The following is a 25,583-nucleotide window of genomic DNA, read 5'->3' on the forward strand; positions in this document are numbered from 1 at the left end:
GGTGTTTTCCTCACTGGGGGGTAAGCTCCCGGAGGGCAGGACTGCGTCCTTTTCATCTGTGTGTGCCCTGAATTCAGCTCGAAGCCTGCTACACACTAGGCGATTAAGAAGTGCGCCTGGCTCTACAGACCCTGTAAGATCAATGATAAGTGTTTCCTTGGCACGCGCTTCTAGTTCTCGTGGTGAGTATAAAGTTCTTCGGCACCAGGGAGAAGGGAGCCACTCAGTTCGGAATCACGTTCTCAGTGGGCACTTCCCGCTCTGAGGGTCCGGACCGGAGCAGGACCCTGCAGGTGGATCCCAACTTGGGTGTGGGAGGTGTGGCAGAGAAACTTAGACGCGTGGCCTGCCTCCACCAATCATCTGCCGCCCTCCTGCTCGTCCCGCCTCCCCATCACTAAGGCTCCACCCCATTTCTGTCGTCCTGTCTCGGCGTCCGGCCAAGTGCCTTCTGGGACTTGTAGTTCCCCTGCTTCTGCGCAGGCGCAGTTCTCAGACGGGGGATGTGGGAGGGGGTAGGGCAGTCCCCTTCAGGCATCGGTTTTTGGGTGGCTCCCGGGGCTCCTTTGGAAGGTGAGTGTGCGCTGCGGGAGGGCGTGGGGCATTGTGTGGCATTTGTGTGTCTCCTGCGTGTTGTCGGGTATGTGTGTGCTCTGTGCCTCTCTAGTGTTGTGTTTGTGTCTCCTGTGTCTGTAGGCTTTGTGTCTCCTCCGTGTTGCTGGGTGCCTGTGTGTGCTCTGTGTCTCCCTTGTGTTGTGTTTGTGTCTCCTAGGTGTTGTGTTGTCTTTGTGTGCCTCGTCTGTGTTTTGTTTCCCCTGGGTGTCCATTCTGTGGCTCTCTTGTGTGTGCTTGTGTCTGTGTGTGCTTTGTGCCCCCTGGGCGTTATTAGGTTTCTTTTCTGTATCTTGTCTCTTGTGTATTGTTATCTCTCTGTGCTTTGCGTCTCTCGGGTGTCGTTGCGTGTCCTTTCTGGGTCTGTCTCTTGTGTGTTGTTATGTCTGTATGTGCATTGTGTCTCCAGGGTGTTGTTCTTTTTTGTGTGTGCCTCTCCTCGTGTGTTGTTGGGTGCCTGTGTGTGCTCCCTTGTGTTGCGTTTGTGTCTCCTGAAGGTTGTGTTGTCTGTGTGTGCCTCGTCTGTGCTTTGTGTCCCCTGGGTGTTGTGGGGTGCCTCGTGTGCTTTGTGGCCCGTGGATGTCGTCGGTGTCCGTTCTGGGTCTGTCTCTTGTGTGTGGTTGTGCCTTGTGTGCTTTGTGTCCCCTGGGTGTTGTGGGGTGCCTCGTGTGCTTTGTGTCCCCTGGATGTCGTCGGGTGTCCGTTCTGCGTCTGTCTCTTCTGTGTGGTTGTGTCTGTGTGTGCTTTGTGTCTCCCGGCGTCTCTGGAGCTCCGTAGCCCGTGCGGTTTGTGCGCGGCGCCTCGCCGCGTGTGCACCTGCCCCCGCGTGTGCCTCGCGTGCCTCTCGGGGCGTCCAGGTGTGCACCTTCCGCGCGTGGGGCAGCGGGGGCGGGGCGCACGCGCTCTCTGCAGGGCCATTGATCAGATCGATCTGCTCGCGGCCGGTGCTGCGGGCTCTGGGCTCGGGCTCCGCGATCTCGTTGATTCGCCCCCGCCCTCCGAGGGGGCCGCCCCCGCTCCCTGGCTCCGCTGCCACATCTCCCTCCGTCCTGGCTTCCGTCCCCACCACTCAAGGGAATGTGCTCGCACCTGAGTCCCCTGGCCCCATCCCCCTCCCTGCCTTCTGAGTCCTGATCCTTCTGACCCCCCTCTTTCTGCTTGGGGGAAGGGCAGTTGTGGACGGTGCTCAGCTGGCCTGTATTGGGGTAAATTGACTGAAAGCTCCCTGAGGACTTGAACTGTTTAATATTTTCTTTGTGTTCTGCTGTTCTTCCTACTCTTCTTGTTGAGTTGTTTCAGCCGAACCCCCGCTCTCCGTGACCCCATTTGGAGATTCTTGGCAAGGATACTGTAGTAGCTTGCCATTTCCTCCTTCTCTAGACTGGGAGACAGGGCCCCAGTACAGCAGGAATTGTGGGTCAGAACTGGGGGACCTGACATATCCAGGGCCCAGCCTCAAGGCCCCTTCCACCCACCCCAAGACACACCCTGACTGGTCCCTTTCCCTCCCGGGTCTGCCCTGCCCTCCCCAATCCATTCTTTCCCCAGCTGCCACCATAATCCTCTATGGTCACTGTGACCGTATCACTCCTTGGACAAAAAACTTACTGCTTCAACCATGCCATGGGCATCAAATGCAGACCCCTCTGATGGGGGGCATGGAAGGCGCTCTGTGAGCTTGCTACTGCCCCTCTTTTTTAGACTGCTGCCTTTCCTGCTCTTGATTTTCAGGCCAGACTAGCCTCCTGGCCCTCCCCTGTCTTGTCTGTCCACTGAACTCTTCTCACTGATGCTTGTTGAAATCAAGCTGTCCCTGGAAGGGCTTTGTCTGGGCCCACTGCCTTCAGGAAGCTTCCCTTAACCTCTGCAAAAGCAGCTTCTTCTGCTTGTTTTGGAAGGCACCTAGTTCTGTTAGTATACATATAGATGGGTGTTTGTTTCCTACTTTGTATCCTATTTACTTTTTGACATAAATATGCATGGCGTAGAGAGGTGATGTAGTGGATAGAGTACTGGGCCTGAAGTAAGGAAGAGTCCTCTTTGTGAGTTCAAAACCGGCCTTAGACACTGCCTAGCTGTGTAACCCTGGGCAAGTCATTTAACCCCTGTTTGCCTCAGTTTCCTCACCTGTAAAATGAGCTGGAGAAGCAAACCACTCCAGTATCTTTGCTAAGAAAACCCCAAACAAGGTCACAAAAAGTCCAACATGACTGAACAACAACAACTATATATGCAGAAAAAGGTGACTGCATTTATGTATATATGTAAAATTGTTTTCCATGATAGACTATGTCTCTGGCTGTATCAGATCCCATTCCAGGAACTATTTAGACTGTCCCGACTGTAGCACTGTGCATTGTCTGATACACTAGACTGGGGGAATCAAAAACCCATTAAATGAGAATATGGCATTTTGATTAATTATTTATTCCTCCCAGTCTCCCCTGCATTAATTTTTTTTAAAGGGATAGACAGAATGGGAACATGTCATGGCCCCAGGGTGGTGCTGTTGTCTGTGTGGGGCCTGTGGGTGTGAGGGATTCATCAGGGAGCCCCTGATAAATTGATCCTACCCTCCAAACACTGTATACACTTACCAGATTAAAGGGTTAAATTCACAGTCCACAAATTCAGTCTGAAACTCAGAGTCTGAAAGGGGACAAGCCTTGTAATTTCCTCAAGAGGATTGGGAGGATTTAGTTAAGCTGGATCCCCTGGTACACTCGCATGGTGGGAGAGCTCAGTTAGGCCTGGGGATCCCGTGTAATAGAAAGCTCTGCTTTGAGGAATCAGGAGACTTGAGCTGTAGGCCTGTCTAGCTGTTACTAGCTGTATGACCCTAGGCAAGTCATTGAAAATCTCTTTGACCTCAAGTTGCCACCTTTGTAAGAATGAAGTAGTGATATTACTCCCCTAGGGTGGTTGTGAGGCTTAAAATGTGTTCTTTAGATGAGGAGCTTGGGAGGTTGGGCGCAAGGGAATCCTGAGGTCACCAGGAGTGGGGAGTGAGTGGATGTGGATTTGTGGAACAAGCCGGGGGCAATGGGGAATGGCAAAGTAGAAGAGCACCTTGGGGAGCCCCAGGGATAGGGGAAAGCTTAGGAGCTGAGAAGTTATGGGAGGTATGGAGAGGATAAGGAAGGAGGCCAAGGATATAAGAAGGATGCTAGAACCAGGTGAAGGGCTGCCTGAGTGCTTGGCACACAGTAAGCGACTAATACATTTTTTTCTGCATGCACTCATTCATTCATTGCACCTCTGGGCTGCAGTGGGAGCTCCTGGGCCTGAAAGCTGAGCCTCGGGCCCAATTCTTTGACTTCTGCTTGTAGGAATATACTTTGTCCACCTGGAGGTTTCCTCCTAATGGGGTTGTGGGACCTGAACCCCTAAAAGGAAAAGATCAAACCGCCACACTCCCATCTGCCCCGTCATCTGCCTTCTCTTTATCTTCTGTCGCTTCAGCCTCTTTCCCTTCCATTCTCCTCCACCGCATCTTTCCTTCTCCCTTTCCTGCTGCTTTTCTCTGTTTGGATTTTCCTACTACGGCCCTTACTCCTCAGCTCAGCTACATCTGTGTGTGTTCTATGTAGACTTAATCATTTATTTTGGTTACTAGAGTCACACCTATTCTTGGAGAGCCTATGGAAAGCAGACCTTAGCCTGTTCTTGTTAAGCTCCTTGAAAGCAAATCCCTGGGAGGGTGTAACTTAAATTATTACATAGAGTAACAATCATCATAACAATAGCGGCTAGCAATTAGATAGTGCTTTAAGGTATGTAAAGTGTTTTACAAATATTATTTCATCTGATCCATGTGACATCCTTGGAAGGTACTATTATTATCCCCATTTTACAGATGAGGAAACTGATGCAAAGAGAGGTTAAGTGACTTACCCAGGGTCACATAACTAGGAAGGGTCTGAGGATGGATTTGAACTCATGCCTTCCTGCCCCCAGGTCCAGTGATTTATCCACTGTACTACCTAGCTGCCTCTACATGTAAATGAATTAATCGTGAATGTATAATCTCATGCACTTTTGTATGGTCTCTGGGCATCTCCAGAGAGCCCCCGTGTTAGAATGTAGGACTGAGGCATCTGAGCCCCTGCTACTGATTTTTGCTGGTTTTCAGCTCTTTCCCCAGAAACCTTAGGTGGAAATCTCCTGGCCTTAGCTTACCTAGTATAACCAAGAGATGGCTCCCTTCCTGGAATGGGCTCTGAGCCCAGCCCAAAGGCCAAGGGCCGAACTAAAATGACCTCCCTCTTAAGCCCACAGGCCCCAGCCAGCTCTGCAGGCAGGCGAAGGTGTGGAGGATCCCTCTCCTGAGCAGAAATGAATCCTCGGAGGAGACACAGCTGACCTGGGACCTTTCAGAGGGCTGAAGGACAGAGCCTCCTTTTGCCTCACCAGACCCGACTTGGGTGAGGTCAGAAGATTCAGACAACAGCAGGGAGGGCCGTGGCCATGGAAACCTGGGTTTCAGTGCTGGAAGAGAGAGGTGAGAGCTTGGGGGGGCGGGGAGGGGGGCTGTGCCTGGGGGTCTGGCTCTGCCATTTTACTGACTGTGGAAGTTAGGGCAAGTCACTCAAATCCCCTCATCATCACATGCACTGATCCCTTCTGGTTCTGAATGCATGATCCTGGGATCCCCAGTGGATGTTGGGGGCGGGATTAGAGGTGTATGGGAGGAAGGCTCAAACCTACAGCTGTCTCTGCCTCTGTGTCCTTGCCATCATCCCCTTCCCACCACTGTACCCAGTTTGCCTCAATCTCATGGCAGCCACCTCTTTAGAGTCACACAATGTCCTCCCCATCCTCCCTGGCCAGCAGGTGTGGATGGATCCCTTTGGGACAGGGGTGGCACTTTTTCCAAAGGAACTTTTTACTTGGAAGCTCTGGGGAAAGAAAAGTTATTGGAACACCTGATACCACACCCCCCACCCCAGACTCGAGGTTTGTTGTCTAATGCAAGTTTACCTGAATCTTGACCCCGGCAGATTTTGGCGGGCCCAGCTCATAGGGACAACCCAGCCCTGCTTCTCTATGTTTCCTGGGGATTCCTGCTGACTTGGAGGTCCCCTTGTGGGCCCCCTTTGTCTCTTCTCTCTCCTCCAGCTTCCCACCTCCGGGGCTAGGGCTGGGTTTGAACAATGGGTTGTTAATTGGTTCATGGGAAGGAAAAATTCTTCTATCAGCTGATGATCGTAACTGACATGGAGAACTGATAGAAGGAGACAGGGTGGCCTTCCCACCAGGTTGGCCTCTCCTTCCTTACATCAGTCTTGGATGCCTTGGGGTAATTGTTTGTGACCATGGTCTGGACCTGTGATGTAGTACTGGGAACTCCCAGTATGGAAATGTCCTTTCCCAATGCAAACGTGCACCTGTTCTGCCAGGCAGAGTCCTAGAGAGCTTCCCAGGGCACTGAGAATTAAGTGACTGAGTACTGAGGGGCACCCAGCCAGCAGGTGCTGGACTTGAACCCACATCTTCCTGGGAAGCAGCCTGCCTCTGCCCGCTGATAATAGCCAGCCTTTGGAGAGTCTCATAAGGGTTACGAAGGATAAGGGAGGTTAGGATTGGAGAAGCTGAGCTCCGAGGGATCTTAGGGGCCATTGAGTCTTGCACCCTCATTTTACAAGGGAGACTGAGGCACAAGTAGGCCATGGGCCTCTTTTAAAGGTAACGCAGCCAGGAGGTGTCTGAGGGAGGATTTGAACCCAGGTCTTCCTGACTTTGGCTCTAGCACTCTGTCCTTCATGTGATGGCTGCCTCAGGGACGAGGAGAGAGGAATGTGTCCTGTCCTCACTGAGTGCCGGGATCAGTAAGCGAGTGTGTTTGGGTGATGGTGATAGTGACAGTAACTGTAACAGCTAGCATTGAAGTGCATGTTAAGGTTTGCAGCATGCTTGATATATTTGATTTTGTAACCAACAGCCCTGGGAGGTAGGTGCTCTTATTTCCCCATTTTACGTGTAGTGAAACTGAGGCAGACAGCCCCAGACAGAGGTGAAGCAGTTCGTCCAAGGTCACATGGCTAGTATCTGAGATAGGACTTCCTGATTCCATGCCAGACACTCCATCCACTGTGTCACATAGCAGCCCCTCGTACATCACACCCTCCCCTTCCAGCTGTGCTGTGGGCCCTCTGAATCCCAGAGGAGGAGGCACCGTTCTCCACTGGCTGTTCAGTATAGCCCAATCACCCAAACAGCAGCGGAGCTGGCCAGCGACCTCTGTAGTGCACAGAGAGCCAGACCAAGAGTCATGAAGACCGGAGTTTAAATCTGGCCTTGGACTCTTAGCAGCTGTGTGACCCTGGGAAGGTCACTTAACCCTGTTTGTCTCAGTTTCCTCAACTGCAAGTGATTGTAAAGCATGCAGCACAGAACCTGGCACACAGTAGGTGCTGCATAAATGCTTATCCTTTCCCCTTTCCTTCCTAACAATTGCACTCTCCCCTCCCAAGACTTCTGCTGCCCTGCCCTGAAATCAGTGGTTCCAGGCAATCAGCTTCTGTAAACTGGGGGTTATAGTATAGTTATGACAAGGCTAGATGATTCTACTGAAGGTGTTTTCTCATCTCCTTTGGGGTTTAGAAGATCCCCTCTCTGAGGCAGATGGACCTAGGAGGTCCAAGGCCTCTGCCCGTTTCCCACAAAGTATCAGCCAGTGGGGGAGAGAGGGTAGGACATGAAATGGGGACACTGCCTCCTTTCCAGCATTTACATGGAAGACCAGAGCTCATTGAGAGAACCTTAGAGACCTTGTAATGCTGCTTCTTGGGGCTCCTTCCTCCCTCTCTTCTCATATTTATTTCTCCAAGAAGCAGCTTCACCTATAGTAGAGGGCCCGCAGGCCTGGCCACAAATCCTACCCCCTGACTAAGTGATCTTGTGCAAGGGTCTTCCTCTGTCAGTGTCCCCAGCGGCTCGCTCATGTTTGTTATCTCGGCCCAGCAGATGTGAAAGGCCATCTACAAAGATGTGGAGAATGGGGACGAGAAGAAAAGGAGGAGATGACCTCTGGATTCTGGACAGCCCAGGCCAAGGTGAGTTGGGTTTCTCTTTCTTCTGACAGTGTAGACATGTTCTCTAAATCATCTCTGCCCAACCAAAGTCTCTTCCAGGCCCTGGCACCTAGTGTCTTACCTGAAAGAACGCTGTTCAATTAGCAGAATTCACAGGATTCTCAGTCCAACTCTGGGAGGGAGGTTGGAGTCCATCTCCCAGTCCAGCCCCTTCTTTTATAGGTGAGGAAGCACAGAAGGGTTCAGTGGTTTCTCCAAGGCACACAAAGCATTGCCAGGCTCTCTCCTAGAGAGCTTTAGCGCTAGAAAGATCCCAAGGTAATCCATTTAGAGCTAGAAAGAACCTTAGAGATCATCTGGTCATAGCTTTCATTTGACACAAGAAAAAATTGAGGTCCAGGTGGGTGCAGTAATGTGTTCCAAGATACCGGTGGCACAGCTGGTACTGGGACCCCAGCCTCCTGACTTCTGGAACAGTGCTCTTCCCACTAAACCTGATAACTCGAGAAATCAAAGATCTCTGTTTGCCTAGAACCCTCTCTCAGTGTTCCTTCCTTTTCCACCATTGCATATGGACTCTTCCACAGTCTGCATAATTTTCTTATTTATCGTACTCATTGGTGCCCTAGTGTTCTCTTGTGTTAGTCTAACATGGGCTGCCATGCATTTGGGTTGTTTCTGATTTTAATAATTACGTATCACATAGCTGTAAACATATTTGTTCAAATCAATCTTTTTCCCCCATCTAAATTATTTCCCTGAGATTTATTACCAGTAGTAGGTTGCCAAGTCTAAGGCTATGACCAGCTTTATGATTTGTGTTGACCTTTGCCAGTTTATTCTCCAGCACACTAGGCTGTACCAGTCTGCAATGCTACCAGCTATGTATGAGTGTACCTATTTCCCCAGAATCCTTCCAACTTTTGATTTGATCATTTTTATATATTTTTAGTGTTTTGCTGTCTCTAAGGTTGTAGATACTTCTTAATAATGTTCCTTTCCATTTTTCTAATTATTGAAGAAGCTGAACATTTTTCAGTGTTTGACTGCTATTTGTTTTAACTCTTTTGTGAACTAACCATTCATATTGTCTCACTATTCATCCATTGCACACTTTTCTCCATTCTGACATTTGTTCTTTTATGTTTTCTCAATGCTATAAATTCTGTAAATCAAGAGCTCAAGGGGTTTCATCTTTCTGAGCCTCACTTCCCTCATCTGTTAAAATGAGAAATGACATTTTAATTGATTTTGTCTACACTGTGTAAGGCATGAGGAAGGCACTCAGTTATATGGATCTTTATTGGGCAGATAGTTTTAATTTCTGTAACAGTCTAGCACTCTGGTTTGCAACTTCTGCTTGGAAATTTCAGCTATAGTAACATCTTATCTCATTTGACCTTCCCAACAGTGCTTTGAGATGGGCACTATTAGCACACCCATTTTGCCAGTGAAGAGAGTGGTGTGTAAAGAGGTTAAGTGACTTGCCCAGGATTATGTAGCTAGTAAATATCTGAGGTGGAATTTGAACCCAGATCTTCTTGTCTCCTATCTAACTTACCAGCTTTCTCCTTGATAATTTCTTCTATTTATTTCCCTCTGAACATATGGTCCAAGTATCCCAGTTTTTTCCATTTAAAAATGTGCGTGTGAGTATGCATATACAAATGTGTACACATGGGGGCTTTGTTTTTGGCCTCCGTTTTTTGCCTTTTGTCACCGGGCCGCCAGTCCGCTGGTGATGAGTGCCTCCCGACTTGACTCCATGGGTCCCTGTGTCCCACACCCATGGAGCCCATGGCCGTTCACATCCTCCAGCTGTTTCAGCCCAGGGGGCCCAGCCAGGGCCTCTCTCTCTCGGCAAAGTCTTGGAGAACCCAGAAGTGCTCTCAGGCCACTCCCTGTACTTGCCTCACAAGTGCACCTAGTAGTATCTGGCACATTACAGTAGGACCTCAGTGCCTGTTTCCTGCAGACACCGGGGCCTGACGAGACCGTCTGTCCCCTCCTTCCACCGGGGGCTGATTGCGTCCCTTTCTACATGACTCTGGGTGCCCCTTATCAGATAGCTTTCCCTGGTATGTTAAATGTACTAGATGAAGGGGCCTGACCCTTTGCATCATTTACTCAGCCAGTTCTTCTGTTCATTGATGTTTTTGTTGTTTATGATGTCTGTTCCACTTCTGGATACAAGCTCTTCCTCCATCTGTGTTGTGTGGGTGAAAGATACAGCCATCCTTTCTCCTCTGTTTAACAGCATGAAGGTTTTGTACTTAGATTGCATGGAATTTATTGTACTGTGTGGTGTATGGTACTAGTTTAAACCCATTTTCCTACATTCCAGTTTTCTTGGCACACTCTGTGTTTGTCTGGAGTCAGAAAGACCTGAGTTCGGATCCAGTCTAGCTGTGTAATCCTGGGCAAGTCACTTAACCTCTGCCTCAGTTTCTTCAACTGTAAAATATAAATAATAGTGCCTACATCTCAGGATTATTGTAAGGCTCAAATGAGGTATTTGTAAAGAATTTAGCACAGTCCCTAGCACATAGTAGACACTTAAAAAAATCCTTCCTCCCTCTTTTCCTTCCTCCCATCTTCCTCCTATCCCTTTCTTCCTCCCTTCCCTTTCTCTCTCCCTTCCTCCCTTGCTTATTCTCTCCCTTTTCACCAGTAATTTCCCAGATGCCCCAGCCAAGTGTCTTAATCTCTGTGTTCTGCAGACAGTAAATAGCCGAGGACTTCTCTACTGTTATGTCATAGTGGTTTGGGATCGGCATTAGTAGACAGAGTTCTCATATAAAGAACTCCCCCCACTGAGAGTCACAGGTGGTTTGTAGAACCGTCCTGCCAACTGCCAGGTTGACAGCCTTAGAATTACCATCTTCTTGGGGCAGCTAGATGGTGCAGTGGATAGAGCACCGGCCCTGGATTCAGGAGGACCTGAGTTCAAATCCGGCCTCAGACACATAACACATACTAGCTGTGTGACCCTGGGCAAGTCACTTAACCCCATTGCCTAGCCAAAAGGAAAAAAAAAAAAAGAATTACCATCTTCTTTTCACTCAGCCTCATTCTGCATTTATGTTATCAAGTTAGTTACCAAATGTCATCAGTTCTTCCTTCACAACATCTCTTCCCATCATATCCTCCTCTCTGCTCACACAGCTACCATCCTGGTTCAGGCCAGGATCCTGACGGATCTCCCTGCCTCCCTCCCCCAGCCTCCTGACAGATCTCCCAGCCACCTGACAGATCTCGCTGCCTCCTGACAGATCTCCCCACCTCCTTCCCTAGTCCATACTCCACACAGATGCCAAAGTGCTCCTCCTAAGGACCACCCCTGTTCCAGAAGCCCCAGGAGATTTCTTGTATCTCTCAGGTCACCCGTAAAGCCCTTCACAATCCAGGGTCCAGCCTGCCTGCTGGACTAGTTACATACTTCTTCACCTCACCATGAGCACCTGAGAGCTGATATGTTTTTGTTTGTCCTCCAGTTTCTTTGTATCCTAAAGGTTTAGCCCAGTGCCCTTCACTTGCTTAGAAAATGCACACTGCCTTGACTGGTTGTCTTCCCAAACTCTGGCCTCACTGAACTGACCTCCTGGCTGCTGACCTCCTACTTCCTCCGCTTTGCACAGTCTGTCCTTGGTGTCTGGAAGGTGCTTCCTCCTCCTGCCGAAGCCTCCCTGGCCTCCTTCCAACCTCAGCTCTAGGGCATCCTCCCCCATCAGGCCTTTCCTCATCTCCCCCACTGTCCCCAGCCCCAAGCCCCTCAGGCTACCATTTATTTACTTGGTAAAGAGCTTGTCTCCCCAGGTCGCAGGTGCCCCCATTTAGGGAGGAAGGGTTTGATTTTCCTCTTTGTGTTCGGGGCCTAATGCAGTGCTGAGTGTGTTAGGTGCTTAATACTTGTTGACCGATTGCTTGCTATAACTTTATATATTTTTTGCATAACTAATGTGCATACATTATACTCTCTCCCAGTAGAACATTAGATCTTGTAGGACAAGTCCTGGTTCATTTTTGTCCTTGTTTGCCAAGGGCCTAAAAAGAGGGCTTTGCGCGTAGTAGGTGAACAGTAAATGCACGTTGGATTTTTTTTTTAAATTGAATTGTGTTTGACATCCTCTAGAGAGTGGGGGGTTTTCCATCCCTGATCTTGCTGAGACAGTGTTTCTGTATTATAAATCATGCTAGCTCTTGGTTATAGCTAGACGCTTTTGATGCTGTTAAAGAAAGATCCTTCATGGCTCTGCTTTTTAAGCACTTTTTGAAAACATAAATCAGTACTGCATTTTGTGTAAAGGCTTTTCCTGCTGCTATTGATATCACTGGGATTTTTGCCTTTCTTATTAATGCCATCAATTATGTTAATGGTATTCCTCCCATTGAACTATCCTTCTAGGCATGTTCTAAATCAGACTTGGTCGTAATGAATCATTTTCAGATCTCTTGCAGCATCTTTGTTAATATTTTATTTAAAATTTTTGCATCGATATACATTAGCGATGTCAGTCTATACATCTCCTTTAACGTTCCCCGGGTGGGGTCCATATTTGTGTCATAGAATGAGTTTGCTAGAGGAAGTTCTCTCTCTTTCTGAGAGCAGTTTATACAGCACAGGAATTGCACTTTAAATGTCTGATAGAATCTGCTTATAAATCCATCTGGTCCAAGCCGTTGGGGTTTTTGCTTTCCTTCGGGTCTCCATTCTCGGCTTGCTTACAGCTTTTTTGTGAGATGAGCTTCTTTATGCTTTTCTATTTCCTGGATTGGTAATCTGAATGCTTTATATTTCTTAAGAAATTCAGTTTTGTTAGCATATAATGGGATAGAGTTAATTTCTGCTAACCTTCTTTATTTCTTCTCCTTTCATTATGAATTCCTTCTTCATCTTTTTTTTTTAACCCCGGGTAATTTGGTTTTCTTTTTTTTTTTTTCATTAATCACATTAGCTAATGGCTTATTGATTTTGTTAGTCTTTTTAAAAAAAAGCTCTTTTTTGTTTATCCATTCAATAGCCTTTTAGTTTTCAATTCTATTTCTTCAAATTTCAAAATCTGCTATCTGTTTTGGGATTGCTAATGTATTCTCTTTGAATTGGTGTTCTGTTCATTGTCTTCTTTATTTGTCCTTTGTTCAGAGCTGTAAATTTTCCTCTGGCAGCTGCTTTAGCTGCATCCCATAAATTTTGGTCCATGGCCTCACTGTTATTGTCTCTACTATAATTATTCATTCTCTGACTTGTTCTTTGATCTACTTATTTGCCCTGTTGTAATTTAGTCTCCATCTTTTATTTATTTTACCTTTATTGAAATAGAATTTCAGAGTAGATAGAGGGTGAGCCTTGGGGACAGGAAGGCCTGAATTCGGGTGCTCTGACACATACTGTCTGGGTGAACATGGGCACATCACTTATCTTCTTCCTCTCCAATGCATAACTTCAAGTTAAAGGTGAATTTCTGATCTATGTTGGTGGGTAAAGCTTATACACAAGGATGTCACCAGTCTGAACCAAAAAAATGTCATTCAATGTCTGCCACGGACCTAATATTGTGTTACTGTGTTGTTATTATTGTTATGTATTATTATATTCCTATCTGTGATGCCTCTGTACCTACAGTTTCACTACTCGTTTGTCTCGATGGTCTCCATTTGTACTGTTGGCTTATCATGTCCATGTCATGACCACAGCTCTTGCTTAGGATTCATCTGAAGAAGCTTCATCACTTTCATTCCAGCTCATTACATTAACTCTGTGTGCGTATGGTTAAACATGTTCTTTATACTTCAGAAATAGTTCAATTCTGTCTTCTGCTCCATTTTGCAATTTTTCCTATGGACAATGCATATTCGTCATCCCATTTGTTTTCTTTCTATGGATGGCCAGACCAAGCTGCCAGATCACCATGCCGTTAACTCATCATTCACACATAGGGCAGCCTCTGAAGGACCTCTTTTCTCTTGTGACACTGGTGACACATTTGAACATGTATCTCCTTGTTTTTATGCCTCATTAAAACTGATGCTCAAGTCACTGAACAGTTATCTTCATGGTCACAAGTCATGGAATGTTGTATGAGACCCTGTCTTTAAGGTGTTCCTTTAAGGGTGTGTTTTTACTCTGTTGAACCAAATTCTTATTTTTAATTGACAAAAATTGATTGGCCAACAATAGGTCCCAGGCCGAGCCCCACTTAGTGTTCTTTGGGCCCTGATTGACTCAGAGTGAATGTAAATAGTAATTGTTTCTGTTTTGTTGGCCAGAAACCCTGAGAGTCCTGTCCTCCCAGATTGATTTTTTTTCTTTTTTGACTAGGTAAAGAGGCCATTCTCTGCCTCATATCTTACCTAGTCTTAATCACTGAATGGGCATTGTGTCAGTCAGACTAAGACCTGTTAAAGACCTTAGCTTAAAAAGGCCAAGGTCTCCCACTGCATCCAGGGCCATCTCCAGTCTTCCTGATCCATATCTCACCACTGGACCCAGATGGCTTCAGAGGAGAAAGTGAGGCTGGTGACTTTGCACTGTCCTCCCTCACTTAAATCCAGTTCACTTGCATGTCATGGTCCTTTTCAAGAACAAAGGACAAACAATAAGAGAGACTATCTTTGAGTGTTGCTTTAAGGGCATGTTTTTACTCTATTGAGACAAATGCTTCTTTTTAATTAACAAAAAGATATAGAAGGAGAAATGCAAGCCCTGGGGCCCTGCTCTCCTAATTGGTACCTGCTTCTTCCCAACTTCTATTTCAGGAAAAGCCGGAGCCATTCTTCATTTCATTCCCAATGCTGGCCATCTCCTATGCAGGCTCCTCACTGAATGGCGACCCCTTCCTCCCCACCCCACCCTCTTCACCCTCCGGTTCTGAATCCATAAACCACAATCAAACCGTCTCTATTATTGGGCCTGGTTAGCAGGGTACTCCCTTCTGGCCGCACTTGCTGCCCCTGGAACCTTCTGGACCAACTGGCCACCATTCTGTGTTGTGTGTTATCTTGTCCATTAGCATTTAGAACAAGGGACTTACTTTGCTTTTTGCATGTCTTAGCACAATGTTTAGCACATAGTGAGCAGTTAAATGCTTTTTTTGTTTTTGGCCTTAGTTTTTGGAGTTTCTGTGACTCCAGACTGTTATCACCCGACAGCCGGTAGCATCTCCTCACTTGACTCTGTAGGTCTTTCTATCCCACAACTATTCGTTCATTTCAGGCTCTTATATGCTCTGCACCAGAGATGTCAAACTGGCAGCCAAAATAAATAAGAATACAATAAAACCTAGATAATGTTAACATGTGATTTTCTACTTCGATATACTGCCCCTGAATTTAACACCATTGTTCTACATTGCTTATCAGTTGCTTGACCTTGAGGATTTGGTCTACTTTAGAAAATTCTCTTTGAAATCCCAGAATCCTTTGCACATTTTCATCAAGAATGGCTTTGATGCCTGAGTAAGAGCTTTAGAGCTGGAAGGGCCCTTCGAGGCTACTAAATCCAACCCCCTCATTTTTATAGAATGAGAAAATAGACACATAGAACTATAGTGATGATTTTTCAGTCATCTTCTAATGGTGATAATAGCATTATCAATTGGATTCCTTCCCTCTGAAAAAATCTTAAAAATTGTCTCTCGAGGGCCTTTAAAATGATGCTGATGCTGGAAAGGTTTCTTCTATTTTCACTCAGCTCCCACCAGTTTTCTTGACTTATCTTTTTAGATGCCACTGCCGCTTCCTTATGTGGTGTTTGGGGGTGCTGCCGGCTCAGAATCTGAATGCAGGGATTTCTCGGTTCCCACTGCTGAGAACAGATTGCCATAAGCCTCATTCCTGGCTCTTGGCAGACTTGTTCTCTGATCAAATCTATTTTGCTGTTTTATGGAATGACAGTCTCCGTCGTAGTCTTCCTCCACCTATCATAACGCTTTGTAACTGACCTTATGTCAGTATCACCCATGGCTGCTGTCATTGCTTTTGGCTAAGGTGGTTTGATATTTCTTTCAGTCTCATAACTGTTCTTCATTGACGTCACCTCCCGAGAAAGGCTGGTCATTGATGTCTTTACTTTTGTCCGTTTCCCAGATTTAGACATCAGTAAACTCGCCTTTCCCAACCTTGAATTCTAGGGGTTTTTTTTTTCCTTTTAATCTCTACTTCAAGACCAGGAACTTTGTTTTGCTTATCACTCTTCCCACCCCAGTATTATCATTGCTTTTAAACCCTTCTTCCCTCATCCTCCCTTGATCCCATGTCCCATTCAGTGGATTTAGTCATCATAGTGTTTGTGCTTGCATGTATTACACCCTCCTTTGTCTGTTTCATATAACAGTGAGGTTCGTCTAATGCCCACTCCCTCTATCCCTTCCTCCATATTGTGTATTCTCTTCATGAACTCCAGTTATGAGAAATGGATGGGTTCACCCCCTTCTTCCTCCTTTCTATAATAGAATATTTCTTTCACCCTCCCTTTTCATTCCCTGCTTCAGGTCCCCAGAACAGAGCAGATCCACCCCTGCCCATCTGTATTTTTCTTATTTAACCCCCTCGATACTCTTTCCTGATATTTAGGCTGTGAAAGGATGCTTGATCTGTCTCCCCATTAGAGCATTAGTACCTTGCCATCTACCCCTTTCCCAATGCTCAAGTAAATTTAGCGTTTGGTGCTTTTCTTGACGTTTGTATTTTTATTTTGAAGTTCCTATTCAGCCCTGGTCCTTGGACAAGAAGGTTTGAAAGTCCTCTATTCCATCACAGGTCCGTTTTTAATGTTGTAGGATTTTACTCAGCTTTGTAGGGCGAGTTATTCTGCTTGTAAAGCCTGTATCTTTTGCCTTTCGGAATGTTCCGATTCAAGGTCCCCTTAAAAAAGAAGCTGCCAGGTCTTGTGTGATCCCTACTGAGGTCCTGTAATGCTTGAACTCTGTCTTGCTGAACTCCTGGAGTCTTTTTTTCTTTGACATGGGACTTTACATGTGACATTTCTAGGACTTTCACTTTTGAGGTTTCTCCCAAGGCAAGGTGAGTGGCTTCTTTCTACAAGTTAAAGCATCAACCCCAACCCATCTCAATACTGGCTCTTGAGAAAAAGATAAACCTGGGTTGCGGACTGTACTTTAGCCGTGCAGATGAGCAAGCACATCCTTATCACGGCCTTTTCAGAAGAAATGAATCAGGGCTTTTCCCAAATACAACTTTATTGCATTCAGAGGGGGTTCACTGTCTTCTTAATGTAGTGTAAGTGCAGATATGTATGAAACCCCTTTTTAAAGGGGCCATGCTTCCAGGTTGGCTTCAGTTAGATGGCAGTTTGGAATTGTAACAGCATAAATGTCACATTAGACAATTCTACCCCATAGAGCCTCCTGGTTTTCAGGTTTGACATAGAAACTCCTTAAGCTGCTACCTAAATTGTTAAATGCCTGTTTGAAGCTTTCAAAACAAGATGTTTAACCAATTAATTACTACTAGTAATACTTAGCATTTATGTAGTATTTAAGATTTGTAAATCACCATATATATATATATATATATATATATATACACATACACACACACACACACACACACACACACACATATATATAAAACTCAATTTTGTTCTTCAAACAATTCTGTGAGGTAGGTGCTATTATTATAATCCCTATTTTTATACTTGAGGAAACTGAGAACCAGAGGCTAGGTGACTTGCCCAGGATCACACAGCTGTTATGTGTCTGATACTTGACTCAAACTCATGTCTTCCTTCCCCTAGGCTCTGTGCTTTATCCATTACACCACCTAGTTGCCCCAATAATAGCTAGCATATATATGGCAATTTAAGGTTTGCAACTTTACAAATATTATCTTATCTTACCTTATCCTCACAACAACCTTGGAGGTAGGTGGTAATATTATTCACACTTCACAGGTGAGGAAACTGAGCCTGATAGAGGTTAAGTCACTTTCCAAGGGTCACAGAGCTAGTAAGTGCCTGAGGCTGGATTTGAATTAATGGCTTCATAAGTTCAAATGCAGCCCTCTGTCCTCTGTACCACCCAGCTGCCAGTTTAAAGCCCACTTATTTCCAGAAGCCAAGCATATGACAGAGTTGACAATTAAAAGAGATGCATAAAAGAGTCCCCAGAGAATAGAGCCTTCAGTAGAAAACAACAAAGATTTGCCATCTTCGGAGGCTTTTGTGTATGTACTTAGGGGAATAGCCATTCACAGGGTAAATCTTTTAGGTGGCTGTGGGCCTCCGTACATTATACTTGACCATGCGGTTTTTGCTGTTAATGTTCATATTTTAGCATGGCATACATAGCCAATTCAAACATATATTCAGTCTTACTAGTTAACTATTTGATAATTTGAAAATATATTGTTTTATTCGCTAAATTCAGCCTTGTGAATTAGGTCAACAAAAGTAAATCAGTCCAATGCTTTGTTCCTGTGGGCCCTTACTACATAAATAGAAGTAATGGCACAAATCCAAAGGTACAATGTGATATTCCTCTTTGAATTATTAACTCATATAGCATAGATTTACTGGGAAGGATCCCTCCAGTTATAAGTTCCCAATGTAAAGGTTACTGTCTAAATTCTTTAAAATTATTAGTAGATGTGCTTCTGAAGCCATCATTTTCCATTCTTACTCACTTTTCTGAGTTTACATGTGAAGCCTCTCCAGCTATTAATACACAAGTAAAAAGTATGACGTGCCCTCATCAGAGAAGGTTCTGTGCTCTGCAAGCAAAGCAGAATTGAAGGAGCTCCAAAGAAATGCAAGATGTGCAAAATTGGAACATCCAGCCCAAATGTTCACATGGACTATTTGTGCCCGACCTGTGGTAGAGCATTCTGAGCTTGTGTTGGTCTGGGCAGCCACAGTTGGATACACTGTAACTTAACTCCAACATAGTGATAGCATTTTGGTCTTCTTCAAGAAGAAATGCCAACCATATAAAAAGTCATTGTTTTTTGTTAATTACTTCTCTTGGACTGTGTGTTCCCAGGTTGTTTCAAATAGCCAATCATATAAATTCCGTTAATTTCTTCAAAGAGCTGAGCAAGCCTATAAAAAAGTCAGCTGAAATAGATTGTTTCCACCTACTGTTTACTGAGTGTCTACTGACCATTTGTTTGACTGACTGTGCAATTGAATTTAGTTAAAGAATGAGGACTGGTGATTTCGGTTGGCCTGATCTACTTTAGTATGCAATGGTGGAAAGCTGTTACCTGTGATTGATGATCTCCCTTTGTGCCTACATGATACTTCCTATAGATTTCCATTTTGTAAGGATAGATTCCCTTAATTTGTTCTTTGTTTTAGAGAAATAACGTATATTAGAATGAAGGAATTCCCTATTTTGTAGGGGGTTTTAAGCAAAAATTTCAACATGGACCTACTTCATCCCCACTCCAGGTTGGCAGGTCTTGAAGCCCTCTGGCAGCCTGTCTTAGGCAGCTATCAAGCAAAGGGATGATTAAACACATGGTGGAATAAGAAAGAGTGAAATAAGTGCCAGTTTTTATTGTGTCACATTTCACGGGATTTCCATTGAAATTATGAATTTTTTTCTTCAATGTAAAAATGAACATTACGAGAAATATGCAAATTGACACTTAATACTGTTGATTCCCTTTAGTCTTAGTAACACACTAGATAGGGGGTGAGGAGGGAGAAGAGTAAATGGTTACTCTAAGTCTACAAATTTGAGTGAATGGAAAATTAATAATAGTCAATAAAAACTACTATTTATATTGCACTTACTTTGTGCCGGGCACTGTGCTAAATACTTTATAATTATCTATATTGCAACCTCAAAGTCGTCTTCTCTCTCACTGCCCCTTGGCCCCATGTCTGGTCTGTTACTAAGTTTTCTTGATTCCACCTCTAAGACATCTCTCACATCACACTTTCTTCAGTCACAAACCACATCCCAGTGAGGCCTTTATCACTTCTCAACTGAAACCTCACAGTTCCTTGCTGGTTGGTCTTCTTTCCCTCTCCAATCCATCCTCTCCACCATTGCCAATATAATCTAATGCACAGGTCTAAATGTCCATTCCTCTGCTCACAAGTCTTCTTGGTTCCTTGGGGGACATTTGTGCTGTTCCACAAGCTGGCCCCTGCCTGCCTTCCCAGATTTATGTCATGTCATTTCCCAGAGTGCGCCCTGTCCTCCAGTGTACTCCCATCTCCATGGCTGTTTCCCATGTTTGGAATGCATTTCTTCATCACCACTTTTCAAAATCTTCATCTTCATGTTCATGCTCAGCTCAGCAAGAAGCCTTTCTTTTTTTAAATTAATTATTTTGAATTATCAACAATCATTTCCATAAGCTTTTGAGTTTAAATTTTTCTCCCCCTCCTTCCCTTCCTCTCCAAGCCAGTGCAATCTGATATAGGCTATACATATACATTCCTAGGAAACATATTTTCACATTAGTGATGTTGTAAGAATTATAACCATTAGGAAGAACCACCAGAAAAAGGAAACAAAACACAACAGAAGAAAAAAAAATAGCAAATAGTGTGCTTCAATCTGCATTCAGACTCCATAGTTCTTTCTTTGGATGTGAATAGTATTTTCCATCATGAGGCCTTTGGAGATGTCTTAGATCTTTGAATTGCTGAGAAGGGTTAAGTCTATCCAAATAAGTTATCACACAACATGGCTATTACTGTGTACAACATTCTCCTGATTCTGTTCATTTCACTTAGCATCAGTCCATACACGTCTTTCCAGGTTTTTCTGAAGTGAGCCTGTTTATCATTTCTTATAGCACAATAGTATTCCATTACATTCATTTACCACAACTTGCTCAGCCATTCCCCAATTGATGGGCATCCTCTCAATTTCCAATTCTTTGCCACCACAAAAAGAGCTGCTATGAATATTTTTGACATGTGGGCCCTATGCCCATTTGTATGATCTCTTTGGGATACAGCCCTAGAAGTGCTGGGTGAAAGGGTGTGCACATTTTGATAGCCTTTTGGGCATAGTTCCAAATTGCTCTCCAAAATGGTTGGATCATTTCACAACTCCACCAACAATGCATTAGTGTAACATGAAGCCTTTCTTAATCTCCTCATGTACTCACTTCTTTTCCTTCTCAAATTACCCTGCATTTCCTTATCTGCGTGTACATTATACCTCTACAGTAGAATGGATGCTCTTTGAGGGGGGAGACTGTGTTGGGTGTTTGTCTTAATGTCTCTAGTGCCTCGAAGTGTCTGGCACATAGAGGGATCTCATGAGGCTCAAATAAGATAGTTACTGTAAAGCACTTTGCAATGTTAAAGGGCTGCTTAAATGCCAGTTATTATTATTAATTGTTATCGCTACCCCTCCAGCTTCTGAGCCTTCTAATGGACCCCTCCTGAGCTCAAACAATGTTTCTAGAACCATACTGGGGAATGCTGATAAATGTTTAACAATGAGCTCTCTGGGGGAAAATGTTTGTTGCACATATAGTTAAGTTTAATCGTCATTATTTTTTTAATTGAGTAATTTATTTTAGTTTTCAACATTTGCTTCCATAAACTTTTCAGTTTTAAATTTTCTCCCCCTTCCTCCCCAAGATGGCGTGCAATCTGATATAGGCTCTATGAGTACCTTCCTATTAAACATTTAGCCATCTTTATTAATACTCTCTGAAGTCCGGGTGGTCTACCAAACAATAAACCAAGCCCTGAGGTGTAGCATTTGTATTTCTGAGGTGTAAATGCTCACCCCTAAAAATTTAACAATGGGCTCACCTAGAAGTGGCACACAGTGGCCACTTAAATGTTTGTTGAGTATAATTTGATTTGGTAAGAACAAAATCTAGGCAAAAAGTATAAGGGTTTCTCATGCTTATGTTAAGATCAGTTCAGTGACCCTCTGATTATTCATCAAAAGCAAGGCATAAAACAGAGAGACAGACATAAGCTTCCAGAGTTCTTTGGCACTGTCCTGGGGAATGCCCTGTGCCAGACTGGTAAGGTCCTCCAAGTGCTACTGCTTGCCAGGGATATTGTGCTGGCTCTGCTAAACCCTTCAGTGAGATCCCTGCTTACTCCAGATATCAGCCCAACAGGGCAGACAGGAACAATGTAGGGGATGCCAAATGTCTGTTTCCCATACTCTGCATGCAGTTGGATGGCCAGTCCAGTGAATGAGCATATTGATTCATGTGTCTGAGACCAGCACTGCCGATGGACACTGATGTCAGCCTAGAAGGATACGGGACACATTGCATCTGGGGAATTGTCTAGGGCTTTCCATGATCCCTTACACAACACAAAAAGCCATCTTTTTAACACAAACATCTCCAAGCCAAGTTGCACATTTAAGAATGTTGAAATACGACACTCTGAAGAACAAAGTTGTGGTTGACCCCAAGGGAATTGGAGAGCTGTATGGTAGGTGGAAGGAGGCAGTACCATTTTTTCCACTGACGACCTAACTGGGAAGAATGGCGCAAGAAATCTTTGGTGGAAAAGGATGTCGGCCAGTCACGTAGCAAGAGCAAAGGGTAAAGGTCAGCCATTCCAAGTGCTGTGCTAGGACCCACAAAATGGAAAAAAGCCCTGGAGAAAGGCCTTTAGCCTATGGGGTGGACCTTCTGTGGAGGATCTCGGATAATAGAGACAGATAGTGCATGGGATAAGAAAATTTGAACGGGGTACAATGTGTACTCATGGGAATACTCACATCAAGATCACAGGACTTCCCCTCCCCTGCATTCAGTACTGGCCATTGCTAGCATTTTGACTTCTTTTGAAAAGCAATAACAGCAGTAGATAGCCTTGCTTTCTTATAATTTTTAATGGCATTGCTTCTGATATATGCAAATAAAGTTGGCTCTTGGTTTCAGTTAAGTTTGTTGAATACTTTTTTTGCGTGTATTGCTTAGAGAGTCGTCCCTGGAGGCTCATTCCAAGACTAGTGGTCTAGCCTTGGAGCCAGAAAGACCTGGGTCCAAAGTACCGTGAGTGCACTTTTGAGGGAAGTAATTTGTAGGGACTCCTGTAGTGTCTGACTAGAATGTAGGAGGTGGTTAAAGGTCAATTATTTGGGTAAATTGTTAAGTCCCAGATAGCTACCACTAGAAAGTATGTTTTATTAGACAGTATAAGATTATATACTTGTAAATCTTTGTATGTAGCAGAAATAATAGATTAGTTAGTATGTGACCGTGAAGGAATTGGTGAATTCATTGGAGGTGTGTGGGAGCTTTTGAAATGAAGAGGTGCTCAAGCTCTCCCATCAATGGCCCCCACCATTTAGCAGCAGATGTTCCCTAAATGGGGGATTTTGTAATGTCAGCAGCTACACCAAAGGAGACCACAAACTTTTAGAATCCTACTGAAATTTATTGAAGAACCTTTTTTTTGACAGCCAGCTGAGGGTGGCCTCATGCTCAGACCATGGGATCCTGTTTTGTTCTGCTAGTTCGCACCTTACTTTGTGTCTGTAGGTTGTGTTTCACACCGATTATGTGGATCACATGACTCCTGTATTCTCTGAGCAGTTTGCAGAGGGTGGCCCCATCAAAGATTGCTCCCCTCCTTTTCCGATGTTTTAGTTATGCCTCCCCAGATAGAAGATTCCCAGTGATTCTGTGTAACTGACTGACCTACATGGGGATGGCAGGCATAGGATTGGATTGCTAATATTCCATGTCACTGTCAAGACCTCTTAAACTGAGGGATTTAAGAACAACATTGCCTATCATCTCAGAAGGCAAAGTATCATAAAAAAAAAAAACTCTTCCACCAGGGCCCAAAATGGGAATTATTTATGAAGTCTGATTTTTGGAGACAAAGAAAGATCTTAGGTCTGTAGATATGAAGAACAGCACAGCGAATCAGTAAACTGCATAGGTCTGTGGGAAACAAAAAGCCTGCAGTCAACATTAATTTTAAAAATTCTGTTTTCAAACCAGCTGAGTTCCCTTATCTCTAATTACTCAATTATTGCCAAAGAAGCAACCTCAAGGCCTGTTTCCAGCTGAATAGCAAGCAATGCCAACAAGGCTCATCATCAAGGGGATTGCGGCTTGCTCTTGAGATCTTACACATTCATACAGGATTGGATTTCCAAAAGGGGAAAGGGAACTGCAGTTATAATTATCAAGGGGACACCTCCATGCCCTTTTGTATATGAAACTTCATTTAACACACACAAAGCATGGAAGCATTACTGTTGATATAGGTGTGGATTTTAACAAGGGAGAGAGGTATGCAATCATAACTGTGAAGGGGAAAATTCCATTTCATACCCAAAATGTCATGAGGTCATGAATATTCACATAGGCATATATATGGTCATTTTCAGGGAGCAGTCTCCTTCATCTTCATAAAAGAAGGCTAGCAGTACAGTGACAAAAATCCTAAATAACAACCAGATCTTTATATACGGTATAGGAAGGGGAAGTTGCAAAAGCCACAAAACCAGATGTTGTAGGGTGAGTCATGCCAGATCCTGACTTGCTGGCCTCAATGATTCTTACACTAGATGGTCTCAAAGGTTGTTTCCTGATTTACAAATCCTATAACATTATGACAGTGATTATGTGTAATGAAAAATTAACATTTGGGCAATGGTGTCCTGTGTCTGATTTCAAGCTGTATCTTACATGAATTATGTGCTTAGATTAGGGGCTTAATAAGTGAAGGAGGTGATTCCTCGGCATTCCTATTGGGAGATGAGGTGTCAGGGGTATGGGGCTACAGAATAAACCAGAACTTCTACATGCTACACAGTTCAGTACAAAGTGCAGCAATTCTGAAGTGGCCAGTAAACATTTGAGGGTGTCCACTCAGGACTCTGATAACTGTCCTTATCTTGCCTTCTACTTTCACCTCTCCCCACATCATTTGGGGCCAGAAGGAGCCCTAAATAAATAGGAATGTGTTTGATCTTTCAGGAATCAGTCACTTTCAAGGATGTTTCTGTGGACTTTACTCGGGAAGAGTGGGGACAACTGGACCCTGCTCAGAAGAACTTATACAGGGATGTGATGCTGGAGAACTACAGGAACCTGGTCTCCTTGGGTAAGGATGGCTTTCTTCAAGGACAAAGAACGTTTCCCATTAGATATCTTTCTGTTCTCATTTTCTGAAGTCTGGAGTGGGAAAAAGGATGTGACTTTGTTAGCTGAGTTTTGGCCTGGCATACAGAGCGAGGCTATTAATATTTCATCACACATTTATTAAGCACTAGTATGTTCCAGACACCATTTGAGGTGCCTTGTCTGTAAAATGGGGCTAATAATAACATCTAGCTCTCAGGGCTTTTGTAAGGATCAAATGAGATAATATTTATTAAACACTTGCAAATCTTAAAGTGCTATATAAATATCATTACACCTTTCATTATTATTAAGTTTTATCCCAAGAGTCCATAACCTAAGGTCTGTGAATTTAGATGAGAATCATATTACATTTTTTTCCTACTGATCGAACTAAAATTTAACATTTACTTCAATTATAAATGTAGGCAACAATCCTTATTCTGGGAAAGGGTCCACGGGTGTCACCAGACTATCCACCAAGTGCATGACGCCAAAAGAATTAAGATCTAGCGTAAAGAGAAGAGAAGAGAGCCCAGGACAGAACCTTGGCAGGAGGTGTGCTGAGCTAGTGAGAGATGGCTGAATCTTCATGAAAGGAGGTCGAGAAGGAACAGTCAGAAAAGCCGCCCTTCCCAGCCTAGCCCCTTCCTACCTTCCCATGCTTCTGATACTTCTCGCTTGTGTTCTCAGACCCAGCCACACTGGCCTACTTATGGTTCCTCACACACGACATTCCATTCCCATCTGCATGCCTTTTTCTGGGAAGGGAATACCCTACTCCCTCACCTCTGCCTCTTTGTTTTCCTGGCTTCCTTCAAGGCTCAGCCCAAACCCAATCTTCTGCAGGCTTTTCCCAGGCCTCCCAGCTACCAGTGTCTTCCCTCTGGG

At 44.5% G+C, this 25,583-nt stretch overlaps 1 protein-coding gene across 1 annotated transcript in view; it reads left to right on the plus strand.

Moving 5' to 3' along the window:
- The first annotated feature begins 498 nt into the window (after positions 1-498).
- The window catches only part of LOC110220154 (uncharacterized), a 30,575-nt gene continuing 5,490 nt past the window's right edge, over positions 499-25,583 (plus strand). The window contains exons 1-4 of the mRNA XM_021004072.2: positions 499-573; positions 4,884-5,113; positions 7,579-7,667; positions 24,549-24,675. Coding sequence (XP_020859731.1) covers positions 5,080-5,113; positions 7,579-7,667; positions 24,549-24,675 — 250 coding nt within the window. The 5' untranslated portion in view covers positions 499-573; positions 4,884-5,079. The remainder of the gene's footprint in view (positions 574-4,883; positions 5,114-7,578; positions 7,668-24,548; positions 24,676-25,583) is intronic.

The sequence above is a fragment of the Phascolarctos cinereus genome, unplaced genomic scaffold, assembly GCF_003287225.1.
Source record: "Phascolarctos cinereus isolate Bilbo 61053 unplaced genomic scaffold, phaCin_HiC Scaffold_726;HRSCAF=1367, whole genome shotgun sequence".
Lineage (NCBI taxonomy): Eukaryota > Metazoa > Chordata > Mammalia > Diprotodontia > Phascolarctidae > Phascolarctos > Phascolarctos cinereus.